Source organism: Vigna unguiculata, chromosome 3 (assembly GCF_037176805.1).
Source record: "Vigna unguiculata cultivar grain cowpea cultivar isolate G323 ecotype 2 chromosome 3, ASM3717680v1, whole genome shotgun sequence".
NCBI classification, from domain to species: domain Eukaryota; kingdom Viridiplantae; phylum Streptophyta; class Magnoliopsida; order Fabales; family Fabaceae; genus Vigna; species Vigna unguiculata.
This window is the reverse complement of record NC_140794.1, coordinates 9,637,354-9,665,043: the sequence shown is the minus strand read 5'-3', so window position 1 is coordinate 9,665,043 and position 27,690 is coordinate 9,637,354. Positions and strand designations below refer to the sequence as shown.

Sequence of the window (27,690 nt, the reverse complement as noted above, 5' to 3'; positions counted from 1 at the left end):
AAAAATAATGAATATAAAAATTAAGTTAAAAAAAATAATAATTATAAAAAATAAATTGAATAAAACAAAATAATATTATTACAAGTAACACCGATGTACACATGTGATGTAGTGTTAACTTGATATACAATGAATTTATTTATTTATTTTTTAATTTAAAAAATTAAAATTCACAAAATTCAAAAATATTCTTTACAAATACTCATCTCATAATTTAAACACAAAAATGACTAAATTAATAAAAAATAGTATCTAACGAAAATAAAAACAAAATTATGTAAAAACAACAAAAATAAAAACTAAAACAATATTTAAATTAATTATTAATTATCGACAAAATATTAATTATTATAGTTTTACCAATAATTGTAACCGACCAATTTCACCCATGAATTCATCATCAATAAATTTTCCGTTAGTAATTGGAATTCTAAATTCCCATTAATAAAATTCATCAACCAAATTTGATTTCATCAACAAATTTATTTTTGTTGATAAAATTTTGTCAAAAAATATAAAAATTCTTGTAATTTTTATTTAAAACTTAAGATTAAATTAAGTAAAAAATAAATTTAAAAACCAAAACAAAAATAAAACTTAGATAAAATAAATAAATTACTAATTAAATCTTTAGCAAATTTATATATCAGATCAATTGATATAAACATGACAAGGTATTTCGTATTTATTTAAAACTTGTAGTTATTATTTACCTTTGTCCCTGTATTTATATTTTAACATATTTTCTGAGGATCAACAAAAGAGAGAAGACACGAAGATATTAAGAGTGTTTGATTTTATTGTGCCATTGAAACGACAAGAAAATTCAAGAAATCATTGTTCCAAATATTTGAAAAATATAACTAAACTCACTAGTATAAAATGGAAAAAGAAAAATTCAGATCTATGTTGAACAAGAGAGAAAAGAAAGCACGAGTTCCTAACATTTCTGGAATTTTCTTTGTTGAACAAGAGAAACTCACTGTTTTAAGGAGCAGCCACACACAGCAGCATCATAAACATCTCATTCAATCGTTGTTTATCTCACAACAGAGACAGCCCCAACAACACCCGAAAAGGTAAAAAAGCAAAAAGTTTCGACCACCATAACTCGGAAGAAAAAACAAAAGAAAAACAATTTCTTTGTTACTTGCTTTCTTTGTTACTCTGGAGAATCACCGGTTTTGCTTTGTCCACCACATGCCCAGCACAAAAACCCTAACCCCAGATCACTCACCCTATCACAATCTCCCTTTATTAAACAAATCAAAACCCCAAACTCTCTCCCTCTGTTTCTCCCCCCTTTTCCCACTAACCCCACTCTCCACATTTCTCTCTCTACATTTCCAACAGTGCTATCTGTCGCCTTCAATTGCGACTTTCCACCACTAACCCAATCCTCATTTCTTTCTCTCTCTTTCTCTCATATAAAAATTAGGGCTTTTCCAAATGAATCAAATTGGTGGGACAAAGGACCCAGAGGCCGAGCCCGTCGCTCAGTCTCTGCCCCAACCCCAAGACACGCCCAAGCCTCCAGACAAAACCGATTCCGCCGCCGTGGTCGTTGCTGCCACCACCACCACCACCACCACCACCGAAGAGCAAGAGGTCGGACAGGAGGAAAAGCCGCCGGTCCCCATGGAGGAAGATTCGCTCAATCCCGCCACCGTTTTCTCCATCAGGCTTAAGCAACCTAGGTCCAATTTGCTGCATAAGATGAGCGTTCCTGAACTGTGTCGGAATTTTAGGTCAGTAATTCGATTCAATTGGTTTGGTTTTAGTTCAAATTAGTGTTTCTGTTGTTTTTTTTTTGGCGGGGGGATGCTGTGAATGGGATGTTTATTTTTTTTGGTGTCATAGTGATCTGTAAGCACCCGTGAGAAATGAAAATAAGGAGGATGTGTTGACTGAACTTCTCCCACAAGCAACTTAACGAGAATTATATGTGTGGTTCTATGAAAGTTAAGTGCGTAAGTTGATTTTAGTTTCCGGGGAAATTTAATTTGCTCTACCTTCATTTTCCTCCTGAGAGTGATCGTGGAGAAGAATTTTTTTTTTTTCAAACGTAGTACATGATAGGAAGTTGGGGGGGAAAATGCAGGGTTGCTGATGTAGCTTTTATTCACTTCTTCTGTTGATTTTTTCATCCATGTGCTGATGGATGGGCCGTGGGCGTATTATATCACAACATCCTTGTGCTAATTTTCTTTTTCTTTTTCTTTCTTCTTGCTTGTTTTTCTGCAGTGCTGTTTCCTGGTGTGGAAAACTAAATGCTATAGCTTGTGCAGCAGAAACGTGTGCAAGAATTCCAAGGTTTCTTGATTTTTTTCCTCATTTGAAAATGTTTCCAAATCATTGGTGTGTTCTATACGTTTAATCAAGGACAGGACTTTCTGTTCATATGGATGGCCTGAACATGAGTAGAACTGCAGAAGAATCAATAGAATTGATAAGATTGTGAGATTTGTTTTGGAGATTTTTTTTTATTGTTGAAGTCAACCAGACTTAACGTGTGGGTAAATAGCTTAGTTAAAGTACTTATTGAATACGTAGTTATCATAAAAGCACTTAGGTATAAGTTGTCTTAAGAATCAAAGGGAAATTATGGCTAAACTGTTTTCATTTAAGTTGTAAACTTTTTTTCAGTAAGCTATTATGGAGCTTATTGAAAATAAGCTGAAAACAATGTATAAGCATATCATAAGTTCTCTAAAACACATAAACAAGTTTTTCTATCTTACAACAAGTCTGAAGAAGCTGTAATAAACACATTAGTTTAGCTGACAGACATCTCAAACTTTCTGATCTACTTGTTTCTTTGTTGATTATGGATACCTAAATGATGTACTGAGCAGATATATTGTGAATTTATCTTTTAACATTTTTAACAGTGTCTTTTAACATGTTTCTTTGTGGGCTTATATAATATCTTCCTCTGCTTATCCAGTTCCCTTATTTGTTGGCTGGCAAATTTGGCAATGAGTAACTGGAAAAATTCACAGCTAACATTTAATGAAGACTCAAAATGAAAATACAATACTCAATTTCTACAATTGCATTATTGAAAAAAAAATAAAAAAATAGGCTTCATAAACCATACCTTGTAATGAGCATACAAAATCAGTAGAAGAAAAAAAGCTCCGAACAGGTCATTTTGTTTAAATGACCTGAATTTTGAGTGTACCCTGAAATGCATCTGTCTCATTCAAGTTCTTTGTTAGGTTAACTTAATTTTCCCATACCATTTATTAAAGGTTCATCTATATTTTTCCTAAGCTCAAATATAACTTTATTTTTACAAACTAGAACAGATGTTCTCTTGTCTGCTCATTCATGTATCTTTTGCTCGTTTCATTAGTTTGCTGGCACTTGTGTGTTTGGTTTTATTGCTAATTTGTAATGCTTATTAGTTTTTTTCTTTTTAACGTAGTTCAACAGCTAATCCACCATTTTGGATCCCAATACATATTGTGATCCCAGAGAGGCCGACTGAATGTGCAGTGTTCAATGTCATAGCAGGTATTTTGATGTCATTGCTTCATTTGGTAACCTTGGATCCTTCAGCTTTGCCGTATGATGTATCTAATGCCAAAGCAGCCTGAGCAATTGTGAAGTCTTAGACTGGTGAATTTTTTGAAGTTCTTATGCGTTCCTAGCATTTAGCTTACACTATACAAGGCTATCCAATACTATTATTTAACATCAACTAATAATAACACAATTTTATTTTGGTTTATGCAGTTTTAGTTAAAATCGTCACGTCTTCCTCTCATAATTTTTAGTTATTGTCTTTAATAAGTGAAATTAAACAGTAAAGGGAGATCCTTGATCTGGATAATCTTTTCAAAATCACTTCTTTTGACATTTGATCACTCTTTTTTAATTTTCTTGCTGCTGTAATAGATATTGATGGCTAGTCTCTGAAACTGTCTCTCTTGGACATGATTTCAAAGGGGTAATTTAGGATAGACCTTGATACCACTGTAGGACTATAATGTAACATAGTGTTGTCACATGATACCATTTTAGGAATATTAATATACTGTTATGACATGTCCTTCCAGTCTGCTGCACATGTCCAAATCACCTTAACCAACTTTCTATGATCTTTTCTTCAATTAGTGTCACCCTATTTGTACACAATCATTTTGCGGTCATATATCCATCTTAACGATTTCATACGTTATCTTTGTTTTCATACGTTATCTTTACCTTCCATTTTTTTCTCTCTTTACTCTGAGGTCGAGCGTTCACTACCATGGAATATGGCTGAGCATATAATAATGTGATAAAATTTTCCATTAAGCATAATCGGTACTTTATGATCACAAATAAATCTTATCTTTTCCCCATAACTTTGTAATGTTAATCGTAGATATTAAGCTGAGAAAACAATGCTATGACATCTTTTCCCATCCGTACTTCCACTTTCATCTTGTTGCTTGCTAGAATGGCAATGCATGTACTTTGTTATCCTCCTAGTCAAGTTAAACCCCTTTGGTTTCAAAGTTTATCTCCACAGCTAATGTTTGGAGTGAATTTCATCTCCTGACTCCTCAATTAAAATTATCTATACCATTATATAAAGGGTATTCACCCTTTTGGTGTACACATTTCGTTTTCTAATTTTACCTTTAATAACTTTTTTTTTTTTTAAATTAAAGTAATTATCTTACCAATTTTACCCTTTAAGTGACCATATTTTAAAATTTAACTGTTTTTTTTTATATGACCGTTATTTTTAAACTAAAATAACTATTATAATAAAAAGATTCTTATGAAATAAATAAAAATTAATTTTTATAGTAATAATTATTTATATTTACTTTTATAATTATAATTTTATTATAATTTTTTTTTAAAACATATGCGCATAGTGCGTGTGTTTTCACTATATGTTTATAAAAAGAATGCAGTTAGGGATAATGTTTGAGATATGAATTGATTGTGTTAGAAATATGATTTAGTTACACTAAACAAGGAGATATGATAATTTGATTGGGAAATATCAAAAAAATTATTTCCCATCATTAGATATTGATTTTTTTCCTTATTATTGTTTCTTTTCACCGGAAACAAGAATGCTCATGTGTACCTCCCATATGAAATTCATTATCTTCCTTCTCAGTTTCTCTCTTCTTGACATGGTACCAAAGCAATATCATCCTCTGTGATTTGTTGTTACTAATTCTTTCAACATTGTATCAAGAACCTACTAAGAAAGTGCTTTCCCTATGTGCCCAATGCTCATAGGAGTATATTTTTAGAAACTAGGTATATTTTTTGCTTTCTGTCTTTTTCCTTGCCTTCCTTTGATTGAGCCAACTCAATAATATTTTAGGAAACCAAGATCTTTGGTTTGAAAGTGGTCGAATACATGCCTTTCCAATTGTTAAATTTTATTACCATAATTCCTTGTAATCAGTGTCATTAACATAAACAACTAGGTAGACACATTGCTTGGGAGACGTATGACAATAGGACATTGAATGATTTTCTTCACTTCATTTTGGGCCAAAATCCATACTACATGACTAAACTTCCCAAACCAAGCTCGAGGCAATTGTTTGAGGTCATGGAGAGATCTTCACAATTTGCAAGCTAAGCAAGATTCCACTTGAGCAACAAACAAAGGAGGTTTCTCCATGTAAATATCCTCTGAAAGTTTTCCATAAAGAAAGACATTTTTAATATCAAGTTGATAGAATGGCCAGTGACGAATGACAATCATAGTAATAAAAGCTAAACAATGGTGAGGAGAGAAGGTATCACTATAATCAAGGCCAAAGATTTGAGTGCATCCCTTAGCCACCAACCTAGCTTTGAGATGACCAACTTCACGATTCGGTCCAAATTTAATGGTTTAAACCCATTGACAAAGAAATGATTTACTGTGAGGAGGAAGAGGAACTAGATCCTATGTACCACTGTGCTCAAGAGCATGTATTTCATCAATCATGGCTTGCAATCTAGGATGATGAAGTGATGCATGCTCATTTATAGCCACAACGAGAAAAGATAGAAAGAAAAGAGAAGAGAAATAGGAAGGAGATAAATGGTGATAACTCAATAAATTGTAAATATGAGGGTTTTTTATTAGATTGAATACCTATCCTAAGGGCAATGGGCTAGCCAACATTATCATTACTAGGCTTCACAATAAGGTTGTCTAATGGTGAAGGACATGAGGAAGGAGATTCTGTAGGTGCTAGAATAGGTTCATTGTAGGCTAAGTAGAATAGGTTCAAAGTAGGCTTATTAAGCTTTACTCAAAAGCTGTTTTTCAGTACCTATATGTACCTAGGAATACTTGTCTTTTACTCTTTCCATTCTCATTATTGTGTCACAAATGTGTTGTATATAAATGAACCACCTAAGGGAGACCTTTTCAAGCTCTCAATATATTTTCTCTTGTTTGTTCTTTATTTTCTTAAGTGTTGGATCATTTCTTTGTATCTGTTGTTGAGCTATACTCGGGAGGGGATGAAACAACTGCAGGAGGACTACTTGTAGGAGAATTAGGTTGATTTTCTTCTTGAGTGCATAACACAAATTGAAAAGAAGGAACATGTAGCACCTTCTGTAGGGAGACAACTTGTGTGGAGGTAAATAAGAAAGGAGGCTCTTCGAAAAGAGGCAACATTAACCAACATGAAATACCTTATTGACTTTAGAGAGTAACATTTTTAGCCTTTCTGAAGATGAGAGTATTCTTAGAAAACATATTTAATAGCTCTAGCACATAACATATCCAAGCTTGGGGGAATATGGAGTAGCTGTTCATTAGGAAAAATAATGGAGTGTGGGATTTGATTGTCAAGCGAGCAAGATTTTGGTTGGATTTGAAAAACAATGTGTCCTCACACCTCACTGATCTTGATCTTTACACACACACACATGAGGAATTGAAAATACAACTCTGAGAAATCAGAATAAAGGTTGTTGCTTATGACATATACTAGGTACAACAGAAGCAATTTAATAAACATATATACAACAAAGGACAATCATTATTCAACACAATTAATATAGAGATATAATAAGATTTGATGGGAAAAATATTGTACCCAATTTCTCTCATAGATATGGATTTTGTTCCTTACAATTGTATCTCTTCTTCATTATCAGTATATTGCTTTCTTTTTTTCTCTTCTCAACATGATACCATAGTAGTACTATCTTTCGTGACCTATTTTTGTCACTAATCCTTTTGATGGATAATCTCTTTTGCATCTCTGGTAAGCACATGCAAAATTGGATTAAATATGTGTGCTTAGGCACTCTCTTTGTATATTTTGTGACATTTCCATTTATTTCTCCATTATTTGGTAGTATCAATCCAATATATTTAAACTTAGAAACTTGTGGTATGACATCTCTTGTTTTCTATTTTGTAGTCGTGTATTCATTGTCTATACTAAAATTGCAACACATACATCCTGTCGTAGTGAAAACCCCTTGTTTTAATAGTCCTCTCTCCAAGTATAGTTTCAAGTTGAAGGCTTCTTTGATTCCTCAAAAGGGATAATCTTTTTATGTCCCTGATAAGCTCATCCCAGACTAGATTAAAAAAGGACTTAAAGCTATGCCTTAATATGATCTTTTTTGTTTTTATTCTTTTAGAATTTTAATTTAATTGTATTTATGACTTCTGCAGATTCGCCTCGTGATTCTGTCCAGTTCATTGAATGGTCCCCAACCTCTTGTCCCCGTGCATTGTTGATTTCAAATTTCCACGGGAGGGTAACTATTTGGACTCAACCTTCTCAAGTAAGTGAGCTTTATCTTAGGGCTTCTCAATGTATGTGCCTAGTAAACATTCTTGAGTATTTGACTCCTCTAAAGTGAAAAAGTTGGAGTGGGGTAATTTTGCAAGGTACTTCAGTTATAATCAATTGTGAATACACTTTTAATTTCTTATCTTACCCACTTTCTCACTTTAGAGATGTTGAATCCTATTTTAGCATATCTTTTAATTTATTTTATTTCATCAGTCATTTGCCCATCTCTGCCCATTCATTGTTTCTCTATTTTTTTCACATATTTGCTTATGTTGAATATTTGTTCCTCACATTGTTTTTCCATTCAGGGGCCAACTAATCTTGTCCATGATACTAGCTGTTGGCAACGTGAGCATGAGTGGCGGCAAGATATTGCAGTCGTAACAAAGTGGTTATCAGGGGTGTCTCCGGTATAATGTTAGCTAGTCTTCTACTGCTATGTTCAAATTCCATGTACATTTATTTTGATAAAGTCTAGTTAACATTTTGTTAGAATTATTACCTATTGTATCATTAACCCTATGTATAGGGTGTTGAGTGTGGGAAACTCTCTATGTATAGGATGTTGAGTGTGGGAAACTATCTACTGCCGTATCTACTGCTGCATGTAATATGCCTAGTATCTTAGAGTAGTCTTTTCATATGTACTTGCTTCATTATAAATAGAAGAGGAGGAGAGTGGTACTGTAGTCCACTAATATATTTTAAAGTCTCAGTCTCAAGTTGGTATCAGAGCGGGTCGATCCCGCTCTGGTTTCTGTCTCATCTGGTCCGTCAACGCTGTCCGCGGCTGTGCAGGTTCGTTTAACCTCGTTTCTGAACTAAACAACCTTTGAACACTATCCGCCACTGTTTGCAGTCCTCCGCCGCCGTCCACCGCTGTCCACCGATGCAGTTCCGTCCGAAAACCACCGGATCTGAACCGCCTCTCCGCGCGACAGCCAACCCCGCCGGTGTCGCAGGCAGCGCTGTCGCCACGCGCCTCCACTTGCGTCATCTCTGTTCGCTGCTGTCAGGCGCGTGCCGCCCACGCGCCGCCTTCCAGTCGCCGGTTCGTCGTCGCGCCACCTCCGTCGCCGGAGCCTCCTCTACCCGTTTTGACCCTCAAACCTCTGTTCCGGTGAAGTCCAGTAGCACCTCTTGTGGAAATCGTCACTTTCAAATTCGAAAATCGTCACTGTTTCACTGTTTTTTGAGATCCTCTCTGTTTTTGTTTATTCTCTTGATCATATCATGGCCACTGGAGGTACTGGGAATGCTATTTCATTCTCCGGAAGCCCCTGCATTATGTCCGAGAAACTAAATGGCCAAAATTACTTATCTTGGTCCGCTGCCGTTGAGATGTGGTTTCTCGGTCAAGGACACCACGAACACCTTGAAAAAGATGGCAGCCACGTACCTTCTGAAAAAGCTGAACAGTGGAAACAAGCAGATTTCCAACTATGTGCTCTATTGTGGCAGTCGGTGGAACCACGACTTTTGATGTCCCTACGGGCCTTCAAAACTTGCCACTCGTTTTGGAAGCGAACTCAGAATATCTATGCAAATGATATTCAACGCCTCTATTATTCGGCGAACAAGTTGGCATCTATGAAAATGACTAACCATGATATGATTTCATTCATGAATGACGCTCAAGCTGTTGTGGAAGAACTTCGAATGTTCTTGGAAGTCGACTCTCTAGATGAAATGAAGAAAAAGCTTGACAAGTACTATATGGTAATGATCCTCCGCGCTATACACCCAGACTTTAATCATATCCGAGATCAACTTTTGACCTCTCATGAGGTTCCTTCCATGGAAACTTTGATCTCCCGCATGATACGTGTTCCAACTCTTCAAACTCTAGAAACTCTTGCTGTAATGGAACCATCTGTCATAGTTGCCACCCGAGGAAGAGGAGGTCGTGGAACTAGAGGAGGTGGACGTGGAGGTCGTGGGCGTCCTCAGTGTACGTATTGTAAAAGGATGGGTCATACCCAAGAAAACTGCTACACTTTACATGGATTTCCTGCCAAAACAGCCAATGTCTCCCAGGCAGAGACTACTGACTCCAAGTTCACTGAGGACGAGTATCAAGAGTACCTACGCCTCAAATCCAACAGCTTGGCACAGTCATCTCAAGCTCCAAGTACATCAACTGTTTGCATCTCTCAATCCATGGAAGGTCACAATTCATGGGTAATTGACTCTGGTTCTTCTGATCACATTTCTGGTAATACCTCCTTGTTCTCAACCATTTCATTCCAAGAAAAATCTCATTTTATAACCCTCGCGAATGGTTCTAAAACATCCTTAAAGGGAGTCGGTCAAGCCATCTTATCTCCGTCCTTAAATCTAAAATTTGTCCTTTTTGTCCCTAATTGTCCTTTCAATTTAATTTCCTTAAGTCAGTTAACCAAAACATTGAATTGCTCTGTAACCTTCGATAACAAATCTTTTGTTATACAGGAGCGTGGCTCGGGGAGACAGATTGGAGAAGGATATGAAGCGGGCGGATTATACCATTTTGGATCTCGTCCACGTGTGTCATGTGTTGCAGCTCCCAATCCTAAAATGTTACATGATCGGCTTGGTCACCCTTACTTGTCCAAGTTAAAGAAAATGTTTCCTGAACTTAGTCGTCTCCAGACTCTAGAATGTGAGTCATGTCAACTAGGAAAACATGTTAGATCTACCTTTCCTAAAAGGTCTCAATCAAAGTGTACTTCTAGTTTTTCTGTCATCCATTCCGATACCTGGGGACCTAGTCGTGTCTCATCTTTTGGCTTTAGGTATTTTGTTACTTTCATTGATGAATATTCGAGATGTACTTGGGTCTATCTTATGAAAGATCGTTTTGAATTATTATCCCTCTTCACATCCTTTTTGAATGAAATCAAGAATCAATTTGGTCAAATAATTAAAATCTTAAGAAGTGATAATGCCAAAGAGTATTTTTCGTCTGCTCTTTCTAATGTTTTGAGTTTCCATGGTATCCTGCATCAGTCAACTTGTCCTCATACGCCACAACAAAATGGTATAGCCGAAAGAAAAAATAGACACTTAGTTGAAACTGCTCGTACCCTTTTGTTAGTGCCAACGTTCCTGTCCATCACTGGGGAGATGCCATCTTAACTGCAGGATTTCTTATTAATCGGATGCCATCTTCCTCTCTCAATTATAAGGTCCCTTTCTCCATTCTGTTCCCAGAAAATCCTCTCTTTCACACTTCTCATAGAGTTTTTGGTTGTGTATGTTTTGTTCATGACATGTCTCCCGAGTTAGACAAACTTTCTGCTCGCTCTCTCAAATGTGTTTTCTTGGGTTATTCACGACTTCAAAAAGGGTATCGATGTTACTCTCCTGAAACCAAGAAATATTACATGTCTGCCAATGTTACATTTTTTGAACAGACCCCTTACTTCTCTCCATCTGTTCAAGATGTCCATGTCATACAGCAGGTCCTTCCTATTCCCGTGGTTGAGTACAATAGTTCCAATGTCCCTGTCACTCCAAGTCTCGACCAAAGTCCTCCTGAGCCATCATCTCCACCTATTGATTCTCTCCAACACAGGACGTCGACGAATAGTCCAGTTGTTCAAGAACATGGTGAATCCCCTACTTCAGATTCTTCTCCCTTGTCTCTTGATCCCACGACTCCTGTTGAAGGTGATTCAGGTTGGTCCATTGCTCTCAGAAAAGGTACTCGTTCCTCTCGAAATCCACATCCTATTTATAATTTTCTTAGCTATCATCAATTATCGCCTTCCTATTGTTCACTTTTATCCTCAGTGTCTTCTATTATTATTCCCAAAAATGTGAATGAAGCACTTGATCATCCTGGATGGCGACAAGCCATGATTGCAGAGATGCAAGCTCTTGAAAGCAATCATACTTGGGAGCTCATGCCCCTCCCTTCGGGTAAGAAGGCTGTTGGTTGTCGATGGGTGTATGCAATTAAAGTTGGCCCCGATGGTCAGGTTGATCGACTCAAAGCCCGATTGGTTGCAAAAGGGTACACTCAGGTTTATGGTCTTGACTATTGTGACACCTTCTCTCCCGTGGCCAAGATGACTATTATTAGCCTCTTCTTTGCAATGGCAGCAATTCGTCATAGGCCGCTTCATCAATTAGATATCAAAAATGCCTTCCTTCATGGTGATCTTGAGGAGGAAGTTTACATGGAGCAACCTCCTGGGTTTGTTGCTCAGGGGGAGTCTGGTATGGTATGCAAATTGCATCGATCTTTATATGGCCTCAAACAATCACCACGAGCTTGGTTTGGAAAATTCAGCTCCATTGTTCAGAAATTTGGGTTAAGACGCAGTGAGGTAGATCACTCAGTCTTTTACAAACATACCTCTCCTGGGAAATGTGTCTACGTAATAGTATATGTTGATGATATTGTTATTACAGGAAATGATACTACTGGAATATCTCAACTGAAGGAGCACTTGTGTAAACATTTTCAAACCAAGGATCTCGGAAGCCTCAAATACTTCTTGGGCATTGAAGTAGCTCAGTCAAAAGATGGAGTTGTAATCTCTCAAAGGAAATATGGTCTTGATATATTACAAGAAACAAGTATGATTGACTGCAGACCAGTAGAGAGTCCTATGGACCCAAATCAGAAGTTAACAACGGAAGAAGGCGAATTATTCTCCGATCCAGAGAGATATAGGAGGCTCGTTGGAAAGTTAATTTATCTCACTATTACGAGGCCTGATCTATCTTTCGCAGTTGGAATTGTTAGCCAGTTTATGCAGACTCCATGTCTTGAACATTGGAATGCCATCATCCGTATTTTAAGGTACCTCAAGAAGGCTCCAGGACAAGGTTTGTTAAATGAAGATAAAGGAAATGTTCAAATCTCTGGGTACTGTGATGCTGATTGGGCAGGCTCTCCTATTGATAGACGCTCTACTACGGGATATTGTGTCCTCCTTGGAGGAAATGTTATCTCTTGGAAAAGTAAGAAGCAAAATGTAGTGGCTCGATCCACCGCTGAAGCTGAATATCGGGCAATGGCGTCTCTCACGTGTGAACTCATATGGGTAAAGCAATTTCTTCGAGAGCTTAACTTCTGCGAAATTCAGACCATGAAGATGTACTGTGACAACCAGGCTGGTCTCCACATTGCATCAAATCTAGTGTTTCATGAGAGAACTAAAGACATAGAAATTGATTACCACTTTGTTCGAGAAAAATTGATGACCAAGGAAATTTGTACTGAGTTCGTTGGGTCAAATGACCAACTTGCAGATGTGTTGACCAAGTCATTAAGGGGACCTCGGATTGAGTTCATTTGCTCCAAGCTTGGTTCATACAATTTGTATGCTCCAGCTTGAGGGGGAGTGTTAGAATTATTACCTATTGTATCATTAACCCTATGTATAGGGTGTTGAGTGTAGGAAACTATCTACTGCTGCATGTAATCATGCCTAGTATCTTAGAGTAGTCTTTTCATATGTACTTGCTTCATTATAAATAGAAGAGGAGGAGAGTGGTACTGTAGTCCACTACTCATATATTTTAAAGTCTCAGTCTCAAGTCATTTATTTATCTAAATTTGTCCTCAAACTTATATAGTTATTCAAGGGATATGGATTCTCTCTGTCTATCTTTATGCTTTGGTTGTTTCCAAACATGGTTTTTCAATGATTGAACCTCTGAGCAACTGTTTCCTTATGTGTATCTCCTATCATTTTTCAGTAAGATAGACCATAGTTTCAAATTATAATGTGGATCCATTTTTATTTCAAAAAAGAACTCAAGCATTGTTTGTTAGACGGTTAGAACCATGTCTGTTCAATTTATTATTGGTTACTTTATTTTTAATCTGAATCAATTACTTTCTGAATCAATAGTATAGGTGGCTATCATCCAAATCAAGTGCTACTGCCAATGTGAAGTCGACATTTGAGGAAAAGTTTCTTTCGCAGCAATCTCAAACTTCAGGTCAGTTATTATCTTTATGTTCTAAAGTGTTGTTTAATATCGGCCATGGTGCCAATATGGCGGAAAATGGTAGCGATTTTACGGTCAGCCGCCATAACAGGGTGGGGGTGAATTGGAATTTTCGTGGCTGCTCATGGCGGCGGCTTGGGTGGCGGTGGCGAAGCGCTCGTGGGGAAAATCACGGACAACAGGAGAAGAAAAGAGAAGAAAGAAGAAGAGAAGAAAGGAGGTGCGTGGCGTGTTGGTTGGAGGAAGAAGGAGAAGATAGCAAAAACCTAAACCTAATTGGTCTGATACATTTGAAATTAGGCTTGGCCCACTTCTGGCCCACTTCCCCCAACGTCCAAATTTCTTCATTCCACCCTCATTTCAGCCATTTAATATTCAGCCACGTCCAAATTTCTTCACTGCAACCTCATTTCAGCCATTCAGCCACTGATTGTGTTTTTATCCTGTTGTCGGTTAATAAATTTAAAAATTTAATTACGTCCAAATTACTTATTATTTTACATTTCTATCCTAATACAAAAACCTCTTCTCTTATGATTTTACTTTTCTACCCTAATTTCAATTTCTCTTCTCCTACTATTTTACTTTTCTACCCTAATTTCAGGTACCATTTTTATTCTTTAAAACCTAAGTCTGACCCATTAAACACATATTTAATTAAACACATATTTAACCTAGCCTATCTGTAAAACTTTCTTCATTCTCCATTACTTTATTCTATTCAAAACCAAAAGTTTCTAAAGCTTTCCTACCGGCCACTACCACCAGCGTCGCCGACCGCCACCATCAAGTTAGTTTTTTTTATTTATCTTTTGTATTTGTCTAATTTCACTATAATTATTTTGTAAAAAAAATATACCTATTTTTCAGCAATAATAATGGTCAATGATAATTCCTTCAAGAACATCCCATAGAAGTGATCCAGATGGAAACATTGTCATCTGATGGATGAATCAAATTTAAATACAACTATTTGCAATTATTGTGGGAAAGTTATGAAAGGAGGAGTTACTAGAGCAAAAGAACATCTCATGGCAAAGAAGGGCAATGTTGCTGCTTGCACCAAGACTCCGAAAAATGTGAGAGAAGAACTTTGGAAATTATATAAAGAAAAAAACAGATAGCTCCTCTATCAATCCTAGATATAATGCAACCAATGATAACCATGACAGTGCAGATGAAGTTGAAATTTCAACGGCTAGCAATGACAAAAGGAGAAATAGTGGTTGAAGGAAAGGACCAATGGATATGTTCTGCAGAAATCCAGCCGCTGCGATAGAGAAGAGAAAAAAGGAAAAACTAAGGCAAGCTAACATCAAAGAGGCATGTGACAAAAATTTAAAGGCCTCAATTCATCAATAGATTGCTCGATTTTGGTACCAATCTTTCCCATACAACTTCTCAGTGTACTCAACTTCCTTGTTGAGAAGTAGAACTCTGATTTCATGATAACTAGGCGCGGGTAAATTGGGTCCATAAGCACCTATGGCATCAATCATATCTTGAAAACTTTTCAATTTCACAAGGTTGAATGACAAGCCTCCTTGGTACCAAAATCGAGTAATATATTGATGAACCGTGGCCTTTAAATTTTTGTCACATGTCTCTTTGATGTTAGCTTGCCTTAGTTTTTCCTTTTTTCTCTTCTCTATCGCAACGGCTGGATTTCTGCAGAACATATTCATTGGTCCTTTCCTTCCACCGCTATTTCTCCCTTTATCATTGCTAGCCGTGGAAATTTCAACTTCATCTTCACTCTCATGGTTATCATTGGTTGCATTATATCTAGGATTGATAAAGGAGGTATCTGTTTTTTCTTTATATAATTTCCAAAGTTCTTCTCTCACATTTTTCGGAGTCTTGGTGCAAGTAGCAACATCGCTCTTCTTTGCCATGAGATGTTCTTCTGCTCTAGTAACTCCTCCTTTCATAACTCTCCCACAATAAGTGCAAATAGTTGTATTTAAATTTGATTCATCCATCGGATGACAATGTTTCCATCTCGGATCACTCCCATGGGATGTTCTTGAAGGATCATTATCATTGGCCATTATTATTGCTGAAAAATAGGTATATCTTTTAAAAAATAATTATAGTGAAATTAGACAAATAGAAAAGATAAAAAAAAACAAACTTGATGGTGACGGCCGGTGATGCTGGTGGCAGTGGCCGGTAGGAAAGCTTTAGAAACTTTTGGTTTTGAATAGAATAAAATAACAGAGAATGAAGAAAGTTTTACTGATAGGCTAGGTTAATTATGTGTTTAATGGGCCAGGCTTAGGTTTTAAAGAATAAAAATGGTAATTGAAATTAGGGTAGAAAAGTAAAATAATAGTAGAAGAGAAACTGAAATTAGGGTAGAAAAGTAAAATCATAAGAGAAGAGGTTTCTGTATTATGGTAGAAATGTAAAATAATAAGTAATTTGGACGTAATCAAATTCTTAAATTTATTAATTGACAACGGGATAAAAACACAATCAATGGCTGAAATGAGGTTGCAATGAAGAAATTTGGACATGGCTGAATATTAAATGGGTGAAATGAAGAAATTTGGACGTCGGGGGATGTGGGCAAGGCCCAATTTCAAATGTATAAGACCAATTAGGTTTAGGTTTTTGCTATCTTCTCCTTCTTTTCTCCTTTTGTCCGAGATTTTCGCCACGAGCGCTCCGCCACTGCCACGCGTAAAGCGGCCGCCACGAAAATTCCGATTCGCCCACGCCTGTTATGGCAGCAGGCCAGAAAACTGCTACCGGTTTCTGCCATGTCGGCGTCATGGCCGATATTAAGCAACACTGCCTTCTCTTAAATACATTCTAAGCGCATGAGTAGGGGGATAGTTGCTCTCTTAGATGATTGAACTGTTGAAATCATGTCCAAGCCACAAAATTCAGGCGCTTTCCAATTGAGCTACAGGCTTATTGGCTCTGATTGATTTTTTGTTTTTTCTTTTGTTTCTTTTTCCAGAACAATTTTGTTAGTTGCTACTGGTAATATATATATATATATATATATATATATATATATATATATATATATATATATATATATATATATATAGATGTAGCTTTTTCATATTGTTTGACTTTTTGCCAATAAGTCTTCCTTGCTTAGTGATAGAATTGAAATGTGAGAGAGAGAGAGAGAGAGAGAGAGAGAGAGAGAGAGAAGATAATCTGTCGTCATGAGACGTTGTTACAAACTGTTACAAGAGGCTCTTATATAGACCTCACAGAAACAGTTGTCTTAGTGACTGATGTACTGGCTTAACTACCTAATAATGACTAAAGTAGTTTACTCTAGTAGGCAAGTGAAGCTTGGAGAACATATCAGCTCATTGAACTTATGCAGACACTCTTCTCAAAGAGATGTTTAGATAGAACTTTCTCACAAACACAAGATAGATCAATTTCCATATGCTGTGTTCAGGCATGGAAGAAAGGATTGTGAACAAGTCTTCCATATTTGTTATTCATTTGATATTGTTTTAAATTATTGTAAGATATATGTATTAAATAGTCCTATGCTTGTGCAACTAATATGTGCTATTGTTTTTTCCTCCAGCTAGATGGCCCAATTTTCTGTGTGTTTGTTCAGTGTTCTCATCGGGCTCAGTTCAACTTCACTGGTCCCAGTGGCCTCCTAGTAAGAATGACACGACACCAAAGTGGTTTTGCACTAGTAAAGGACTTTTGGGTTGTGGGCCCAGTGGGATTATGGCTGGTGATGCTATCATTACAGACAGTGGTGCCATGCATGTAGCAGGTGTACCAATTGTTAATCCGTCCACCATTGTAGTTTGGGAGGTCACACCTGGGCCTGGAAATGGTTTCCAGGTAGCTCCAAAGACAAGTACTAGTTGTGCTGTCCCACCTCTTAGCCCACCCAACTGGGCTGGTTTTGCACCTTTAGCTGCATATTTATTTAGCTGGCAAGATTATCTACTATCTGAAGCTAAGCAAGGGAAAAAACAGACAGACCAAAACCTTCTTGACGCTGTACCTCTGTATTGCTCACCAGTTTCAAATTTTTCAGCATATGTGAGTCCTGAAGCTGCAGCTCAATCTGCAGCAACTACTACATGGGGTTCTGGTGTAACAGCAGTAGCCTTTGATCCAACTCGTGCTGGTTCAGTGATAGCTGTTGTGATAGTTGAGGGTATGAAGATGATTCTGATGTGAATATATACAGTGATAATGTTTCAATCACTTATATTTCTGTTGTGTACTTTTTGGTTTAAAGTTTCCTTTGTTTTAACTCAAGTAAAAATCTTTACTCTATGCATTTTAAAGATGACAGTTGTTTGACCAAATCAGCTCTTACAGTTTGGGATTTGCAAGTAAAGCTCATTTAAGTATTCTTTTATTGTCGTTAAAGTCATATTTTGCCATTTAAAATGTCCTTAATCTGGTGTGAATCAAAATAAGCATCCCCAATTTAAAAGAAAAAAGAAATGTTTTATAAAATGATAATGGACTGGATAAAGCAATATCAAGTCCAATGTTTCACTGTTCATGCCTGGGCAACCTAGCTTAGATCCGCCTAAAAATAGCACCCTATACCTGTCTTGCCTTCTTGGTCCTCTATGGTGTGACAATACTGGCTGTGATTTAAAAGTTTTTCGGGATTTTACACCAACGGCTTTATGTGCTGCTCAGATAATTGAACTAAAAAATTGATGTATATCTGATTTTACCTGTACAGGGCAATACATGTCCCCATATGATCCAGACGAGGGCCCATCAATTACAGGGTGGAGAGTGCAACGTTGGGAATCATCTCTACAGCATGTGGTTCTCCATCCTATATTTGGAAACCCTACTTCTAGTATGGGTGGTCAATCCCCTATGCAAACTGTTTGGCAGTCCAAAGTGGACCTGAGCATAACTCCAACAAATGATTTCAAGAGCCATCAATCACCTGCAACTGGAATGACTTCTGATGTGCAAAAGGTTTCTGAGTCTGGTTCTGACAAATCGAAAAGGGTCAATTTTGATCCGTTTGATCTTCCAAGTGATGTCAGGACACTTGCCCGGGTTGTTTACTCTGCTCACGGTGGTGAAATTGCTATTGCTTTTCTTCGCGGTGGTGTCCATGTCTTTTCTGGTCCAAATTTTACACCTGTGGACAACTATCAGATTAACGTTGGTTCTGCAATTGCTGCTCCTGCTTTTTCTTCAACAAGCTGTTGTTCAGCTTCTGTTTGGCATGACTCTAGCAAAAATTGTACAATATTGAGAATAATAAGAGTTCTCCCTCCTTCTATTCCCATTAGTCAAGTAAAAGCCAATTCATCAACTTGGGAACGTGCAATTGCTGAAAGGTTATTTCCTTAATCCCTTATAGTATGAGATATTAACTGTTTCTTAATATTCTATAAAGTTGCAGATGCTTCAATAATTAGTCTACTGTGTCTGGTCGTGGAAGTTGTGATTTTTTTTTTGTCAATGTTTTACATGATTGCCTGGTTCTAATATCTGCTACAAAATCAGGTTTTGGTGGAGCCTTTTAGTTGGAGTTGATTGGTGGGATGCTGTGGGCTGCACCCAGAGTGCTGCTGAGGATGGTATTGGTAAGGCAGCTCTCATTGTCAAGATATTTTGCTATTTTTTGTTCTAGTTTTTGCAGAGAAAAGAGAGCATAGTTTACTGTTTCATATTTGTACTCTGTTAGCAAGTGACCCTTTTTCTTTACCTGGTTTCAGTTTCACTTAACAGCGTTATTGCAGTTTTGGATGCGGATTTCCATTCTCTCCCTTCTATTCAGCACAGGCAACAGTATGGTCCTGTATGTTACTGTTGAACCATCTCCTTTTCAACATTTTTGACATTGGTTTTAATAGTTTACTTCAATTTCCTCTTTGAATTTCTCATTTTTGGTTTCTGCGGGGTTTTATTCTTTTCCAATTAACTGTAGTGAGAGAGGAAGTGTTCCATATTTACCGTGGGTGGATTCTTTCTGGGATACAACGTAAAATGGAATTTTGAACCCAGCAGCAAATGTTTGGTTGTGCCAATTTTGTATTTCATGTTGAAACTTCGACTTTTATCATTAGGCTTAACCTTTATATGCGAATATTATACTTGGTGAGTTGTCAATGAGAAAGTGCTGGTGTGGAAAGGGTTTGTTCACTGCCGTAAATTTAAAATTTTGATTGTCCATGTGGGTTTGAGTCTGAATGATTTTTAAGCTTCCTAAAATTCTGCCATGGATCCCTTTTACCTTGTTTAATATGGGATAATTATTATTATTATTATTATTATTATAATCTAAACAATACTGACTTTTCTTTTACTTCTCTTTATTGTTGTATTTTTTTACTGCTATGTGACAGTATCTGTGTTACTGATTTTTTTGGGCTAAATGAACTTTGTCCTAAACGATTGCAGAGTCTAGACAGGATAAAATGTAGGCTGCTGGAAGGATCAAATGCCCAAGAGGTGAGGGCGATGGTTCTGGATATGCAAGCTAGGTTGTTATTGGATATGCTTGGGAAAGGAATCGAGTCTGCGTTGATAAATTCTTCAGCTTTAGTTCCTGAGCCGTGGCAAGCATCAGGTGAAACATTATCCAGCATTGACTCTGAAACAATGGCTGTTGAACCTGCACTAATTCCTAGTATTCAGGTATGGTTTAGTTACAACTTGGAACTTACTTACCTGATTTGCTTCATCAGATTATATAATTTGTAATTTCGTTCGTTGTGATTCTCTGGTCTTTTTGCGCACATCATTTTTTTATGCTTGGTCTTTGCTAGGTTTGTCAATTCTTGATAGTGGTACTGAATACCCAACCTTGAAGATTCTAGTAGGATATACATTTTGCACAACACAAATATGAATGCTTATAAACCAAAAACGATACTGAAAAATTACAAGACATATCATTGGTAATAAAAAAAAAGTCATAGTCTTGACATACAATAATCATCAATATGTGGCACATTTAACTAGTCAATAATCATGAGAACTGACTGAAATGGAGGCTGTGATCGAGGAGGTGCTCTGTTGGGTTAACTGTGACTGAGATGATGCCATGGTAGTAGTAGTACCAAAGAGGGGTTGAAATTGATTATCAGCAGCAGAAAGAGCCAGAATACCAGAAAAGATGATGTCAAACAAAAAGGATGGTTATTGGAACTGAAATTTACTGTAGAATTGAGAGGGAAATTCTAGGAACTAGCCTTGTCTGCAGTACCATAATTGTAGCAAAAAAATAAAACATAAATGAGAAGGGAAAGTTCAAAGAAAACTCTGTCCTGTGGCAACAGCCATCCAACAACTCCCTAGACGTTGCATACCCTCCCCTCCCATATTCCCGCCCATCTCTCGATTCTTATAGCTCCCTTTTCCCTCTTCTGCTGACACGTTTCATGTTATGACCCTGCATAACAGGATCCTCCCCATCGGTTACTTGCTGCTATTCTCTGTTCTCCTCTACACAATTGGTTGGATCATCAAATGGAATCATGGAAGGAGCAGCAGCAAAAAGGGAGGTGAACTCTTTAACATAGAGTCCAGAAGAAGCAGGCTCAACATAGGTTATGTGATGCTAGAAAACGGTGGTTGGCTATTGGAAAAGCAGGGGCTTTACTGGAAAATGCATTTACTGTTTGAGTTGGATGGTTCAAAGCAAGAAAGCACTAACCATGTTTGCCACTCTTTGAAGAATTAGGGGGCTTGATCTTCATAATTCATTTTGACGTGGGAAAAGTTATGAAAATTTAGAAGTTACTTCAAAAATCTGAGGAGTAATAAAGAAGAGTGGCTAAATCAGGATTTAATTGTTGCAATAGTGCAAATTTTCTGATTTCTGCGTATGAATCAAGCTATTCCACCCACAGAAAAAGTTTACTGTGTCAGTTCTATTGCAGCTACGAGAAACTATAGAATGCTATTAGTTGCTCTTGTGATAGCTATGTGTACTATTATGTTGTCACACACGAGCACAGATGATTGCATATAATTGTGCATCTTGTAGAGGTGCTTGCCAGCCTACTTGAATATGTCCGTATACGATTTTCTTTGTCTGCTCTTCTTTCAAATGTTATTCTTTCATCTTGTAGAGGTGTTTGTAACTGTTCTTTTCATTTACTTATTTTTTTTACCTCTTTTATCCTTCTAAACCTTTTATTCGTTAACCTACTTTTTAGTTTCCATGGTCTACAAGAAATTACCCATAACGAGGAGTCATAATGAAAGATTGAAAGTGTTCTTTTGGTACAATTATAACAAATAGTAATAAGTAAATTATTTTTATAACATTTTTTGTGTAGATATTTTTATTTGAGTAATTATTTTTCATTGTAATTACAGTTATGTCAAATTTTTTAATTGTATTCATTATTTCTTATTTTTCATAAAAATTTGGACATACAAGCGTGATAGTGCATGTATTTCCATTACATTTTATGAATTTTATTGTATTTGTTTCAATAAATCCTTTTTCTTATTTGTTTCAATCCTTTGCAGGCTTATGTGGATTCAGTTCTAGATTTGGCTTCACATTTTATTACCCGATTGAGACGTTATGCTAGTTTCTGTCGCACATTGGCAAGTCATGCTGTGACTGCAGGCACTGGGAGCAACCGAAATATGGTTGCCAGTCCTACCCAAAGTTCGGCAACACCTGCAACAAGTCAGGGTCAGTGTGCATTTATAAAATTATAATTTTTGGTGTTTAAATTGATCTGCATATCCATTTGTATTTATGAATCTTAAAATTGGTCCTCATGATTTAAAAACTATGAGTGCAGTCCTGTAGGTTCATTATTCTTAATGTTCAGCCCATTCTCTGATTGATAAAGTTTTTAAAATAGAGGGACTTATAGTTTTTTTTTTTTAAATTTGACGATAGAAATAAATATCTTATTTTCTAATTTCGTTTTTGAGTGAGCATACCGCAGGGCTGGTTATCTATATATGATAATGATGATTTCAAAAGGTACTAAATAGCTACTATTTGGAACAATTAAAATATCACTATTTCCTATAACTTATCCAAATACGGTAGCTAAGCTACTTCTTAATCATTGAATGGTTCTATTTCCAACAAATACACTATGCTCCGACTTCTTGTTTTCTTATGCTAAAATTTTCTTTCATTTAGATTGCTTTACTAATTATTGTGCCTTCATATAGATATTTTGATACACTTATGCGTGTTGAGTAACCTCCTTCAACGGAGAGGGTGAAAATAACTTTTAGGCAACCCACTTCGTTGTTTTTGCTCAACCACTGGGGTGTTTGCTTACCAAGATTGCTATGGTACATTTGGTGTACCTATTTTTACTGCTTATTCAATTAACTGAAAAAAAATGTATAGATCCGTACTTGTATATTTTAAGTTACTTCAATTTGGCGTAATTATGGATCTACTTTAGAAGTGGTGAAATTATGGTGGTTTTGGTATTGAGGAAGGAAACCGAGAGCTTATAAACTATTCACTGTGTATTAATTTGATCTAAGTTGATAGAAAAGACAACAACACTATTTCATTTTTATACTCATTCTAGATTCTATATTCCTAAATGAAATCCACTAAAGAAACAAATTAAGGAATATATATAGATATGGAAACTATTATGAATTAATCCCAGGTACTCTAAATTATTCTGTTGAAGCAGTCTGGATATAATTGGATATTTTCATATATTCTAACAAACAAGCATAGGTTCTGTGCTTCTCTTCAAATGTTTATAGAATATGATCAACTATACTACTCTATCATGCTTTAAAAAAAAAATCATTTGCTTGATCATTGTTGTTTTGCAATTTAGGTATCTAACTGAAATAAATAAATTTTTTTCAGGAGGTCAAAATGGGAGCAGCTCTATGGGAAGTGCCCAGTTGCAAACCTGGGTGCAAGGGGCTATTGCCAAGATTAGCAATACAACTGATGGAGGTTCCAATCCAACTCCCAATCCCATCAGTGGCCCTTCAACATTTATGCCTATTAGCATCAATACAGGAACATTTCCTGGAACACCAGCAGTTAGACTTATTGGGGATTGTCATTTCCTTCACAGACTATGCCAACTTTTGCTCTTCTGCTTTTTCTTTCGTCGAACACAACTTCCTCGTTATATGGGGTCTGCAAATAGAACTTCTGATGCAAATACACAAAAGCCTCAATCTAATACTCCTGCCCCTGGCAAGGTGGAGGAGATTGCAAAACCAGTCTCTGCTGTGGTGAAGTCTGATGATGGTCAGACTGGTCGAGCTGGGGCAAAAGGAGCTGAAGAAGTACCTTCTGGTCGTTCCAGATTGGGTAGTGGGAATGCTGGCCAGGGATATACGTTTGAAGAGGTATAAGTTAATAAACATTGCAACTTGTATGAAGATTCCTGTCTCTGTGTAATTTGTGTCTTACACAATGTATATTCATAGGTTGTTATTTTACTTTTCTGATGCATGTACTGTGCAGGTCAAGGTGCTTTTTATGATGCTTATGGATCTATGCCGCAGAACAGCTGGGCTGCAACACCCATTGCCAGTCTCTCAAGTGGGGAGCAACAACATTCAGGTTCGGCTGCATTATATTGATGGAAACTATACTGTACTGCCAGAGGTTGTGGAAGCATCCCTTGGTCCTCATATGCAGGTACTTAATCTTTTAAATTTCTTATTTATCTTAGACAACGTAAGCTAGTTATACTTAATATATCATGAAATAACCCCATTCTTTTTATGCTAGTTGATGAATTTCTTGACGATATAAAAGTTAATAATTAAGTTTGGCTTTGATGTGACATGGCTACCTTATTTTACACGAGGATTCCTGTATAGAGTGAAATTTTATAACTGATTTAATGATAAGATAAAGCTAAGTTTGTTACCTTTGATATCTCTTTATCTTTTTTTTTTATTTATTTCTTTTGCATGTGTAACCTTTCTGCCTATGCTCCCTGCATAAAAAATGTAATTTGCAGAATATGCCCCGTCCTAGAGGTGCAGATGCTGCTGGTCTTCTTCTACGCGAACTAGAACTCCACCCTCCAGCAGAAGAGTGGCATAGACGGAATATGTTTGGTGGACCTTGGTCTGATCAGGAAGATGTATATTGTGCAAATGATGCACCTAAACTCGTTAATTCTGACCCACTTGATTTCAGCTCAATGGAACATTCTGATGTCTACTACGGAACTCATCGCTTATGGCCTAGGAAGCGCAGAATGTCTGAAAGAGATGCAGCTTTTGGCTTGAATACTTCTGTGGGTTTGGGAGGTTATCTTGGCATAATGGGATCACGAAGAGATGTTGTTACTGCAACATGGAAGACTGGCCTTGAAGGGGTCTGGTACAAGGTTGGAAAAGAAATCTTTTTCATTTGTTGATATGGTTTCTCTCTAATGCATATAAAGGTCACATAACTTATAAATGCTTGTTATTTGGGCGGTTTGTGAATTACACGGGCCCAAGAAAACTTATAAAGGTTACATTACCTTGGATCAATTAAGGAATTCAGAAGATTATTGCATTAATTTTTTGTTATGTGAATTAAAAGATTGAGCATTCATTATTCTTAGAAGTGTGTTGTTCATATATCCCATGCTATAATACATTTAATGTTCATGCGTGTTAATGCCTAAGTTACGATGCTTAACATAATCCTACGGAATGATCTCCTTTAAATCTATCTATCAACTCTAAAATTCTTCTACCTGGCCTTTCATTTTTTCTTCATCTTCTATTTGTGATTTTGTTTACTTATATGGGTGCAGTGTGTGAGATGTCAGCGGCAGACCTCTGCTTTTGCTTCACCAGATGCTCCTCCTTCTCTTAGTCCAAATGACCGGGAAGTGTGGTGGATCAGCCGCTGGGTACATGGCTGTCCAATGTGTGGTGGAACATGGGCTCGGGTTGTATAAATGGCTTACGTTATTATAATTTGAGTTTCACGTTGTGGAAAAGGATACATTAGTGGCTAACTACGAAATGGATCAGATAGTATGCTTACTGGAGTTGTACAGGAAGAAAGGCGTAGATTTGCGTAGTTTGACATGGTGGTTTCAACGTTTGTTATCATCCAAGGTGGCCATACTATCTTGGACTTGACTTGCTATACTTCTGATCACTCGGCTGGTTTTCCATTTTTTTAAGAATCAGTTTCTGATCTCTTTTTTGGGGGCTGATTTATGATCTAGTCACTCCACAAACAGTAGGTGTTAGTTTGCGCATGGAGTGTTAAAAATTAACACCTTGCAGGTATGTAATATCTCATTTAAAAATTAACACCTTGCACTTTAAATCCCTGAAGTATCCCATCACGAATGCATTTGGAATTTTACATATTTCTTTTAAGAACAAAAATTTCACTTTATGGAAAATTGTTCAACAACATTAATAGCCTTGTCTCATTTGCTATAGGATCACTTTTAATAATTTCATCTCAGGGTTGTACCTTTTGTCGTAGGGCTAAAGGTCATATGTATCTATTCTCCTTACTGGTTTCTCCAAATGTTTTCTTTGCACTTCTATTTTTTTCTTCAACTTTTATTATTATTATTTTTTTCATATCAGGAGTGTCTAAATTTTCTTGCAACCTGCTCCTTAGTATTCCTTACCAAATAACAATGGCTTTTATAAACTATTCGTTTGATAATGCAGATTGTCAATCCTCTGTGAAAACTATCCTGCTTGCTGTTTCATGCATGCTGATGTTGATGCCTTGGCTGTAAGAACGAGTGAGAAGTTGCTGCTGATGAATCAGAGATTAAGAGCCTATATCAGTTGTCACTCGTTAAGTCTGCATAAATTTCTTCAACTGTCTTCAGTTGTATGTTGTAAATGTTGCTCCCAATGACATGCTCAACACCAGCATGTAATAGTTAGATTAGCTTAATTATCCTCTCATGATCCCTGTAAATTCATGAACTTTTGATATTTTATATTGTGGTTCATCAAAAGAATATATTATTGTTTTAATCAATTTGAAATGACCATCTGTTTTAATATATAGTTGGGTTGTTCTTGGATTGTTATCTTTAACTTGATGTGAATCTTTTCTCGATGTCTACATACAAGCAAAAAGTATAATAACTACTACCATTTTCACAATATTAATGCATTCTCTAACAATGGTGTGCCTTAATATTGGCAATTAATTGCTCAAGTTCACTATACCTTTTTTTTCTTAATATTTTAACATTACCCAGTTGTCTACATTTTTCAGGTTGGCTATTAGTTCATTTCAATGTATGAAAACTGAAAAAAAAAAAGAAGTTTCTGAGCATTATTTTTGGGTGAATAACAGTAAGCAGAAATCGCTTTTGAATATACTTGGGAAACAATTGAAAATATGTAAATTACCAAAGTAATTGTAATATGAAAATAACGAAGAGTAAATATGTAAATAATTACAATTTTTCTATTCATAAACCGAGATAATATCACTAAACAATAGGTTTAATATCCCAGTTTCTTAAAGCATTAGCTAAAAGATATGATAAATAAGCTCTAATTACGTATAGAGATTTCTTGTGCATTTAATTTAGGTTCATTCAATTAAAAATCGATTGCAGTTTTATAAATAAAATAAAACATCAGTTAATTATGTTCTTATCATTATATGGAAACCTCAAAGAGCTTGAATATTAGAATACGTGTTTAGAGTGAAAGTAGATAGAACGCACGAGAACGAATTTTTATCTAGATATAGATATTTTGGTTCTTCACCCTACTATTTTTTACCTCTACTTCTAAACCAAAAATATATTTTTTAATTTTCTCTCCATTTTCTGGTTTTTAAGTTTTATTTTCTTCAATTTATTTCCTTTTCGTTATTCTTTTTCAACTCTCCCCTAAACTAAAGTTGTGGGTATTTTGCACGATCTCTATATTGCGGGGGAGAAGTTTCTATAAATTTATCTGTTACCTAAAGTGTGTTGTATTTAACCTTAGAGTTATAATTTGGAGAAGCAAATTCGTAAGTTTCATCAATTTTATGTTGTTCCTCTAC

At 36.3% G+C, this 27,690-nt stretch overlaps 1 protein-coding gene across 1 annotated transcript; it reads left to right on the top strand.

Annotated features, from left to right (window-relative positions):
* Positions 1 to 1,031: 1,031 nt before the first annotated feature.
* Positions 1,032 to 26,686, top strand: LOC114176251 (mediator of RNA polymerase II transcription subunit 16-like). Its single transcript, XM_028061225.2, has 17 exons — positions 1,032 to 1,748; positions 2,245 to 2,313; positions 3,431 to 3,519; positions 7,658 to 7,770; positions 8,090 to 8,191; positions 13,631 to 13,721; positions 17,296 to 17,889; positions 18,436 to 19,054; positions 19,224 to 19,303; positions 19,436 to 19,518; positions 20,121 to 20,357; positions 22,203 to 22,374; positions 23,542 to 24,038; positions 24,157 to 24,333; positions 24,662 to 25,036; positions 25,454 to 25,937; positions 26,340 to 26,686. The coding sequence occupies exons 1-16, from the start codon at positions 1,450 to 1,452 to the stop codon at positions 25,598 to 25,600; spliced, it is 3,744 nt and encodes a 1,247-aa protein (XP_027917026.1). The 5' UTR covers positions 1,032 to 1,449; the 3' UTR covers positions 25,601 to 25,937; positions 26,340 to 26,686.
* The last annotated feature ends 1,004 nt before the right edge of the window (positions 26,687 to 27,690 follow it).

Coding starts and splice junctions, on each gene's coding strand:
- LOC114176251 (XM_028061225.2), top strand. CDS start 1,450: ATGAATCAAATTGGTGGGACAAAGGACCCAGAGGCCGAGCCCGTCGCT. Junction 3,520..7,657: donor AGTGTTCAATGTCATAGCAG/GTATTTTGATGT, acceptor TGACTTCTGCAG/ATTCGCCTCGTGATTCTGTC. Junction 24,334..24,661: donor CCCTTGGTCCTCATATGCAG/GTACTTAATCTT, acceptor TGTAATTTGCAG/AATATGCCCCGTCCTAGAGG.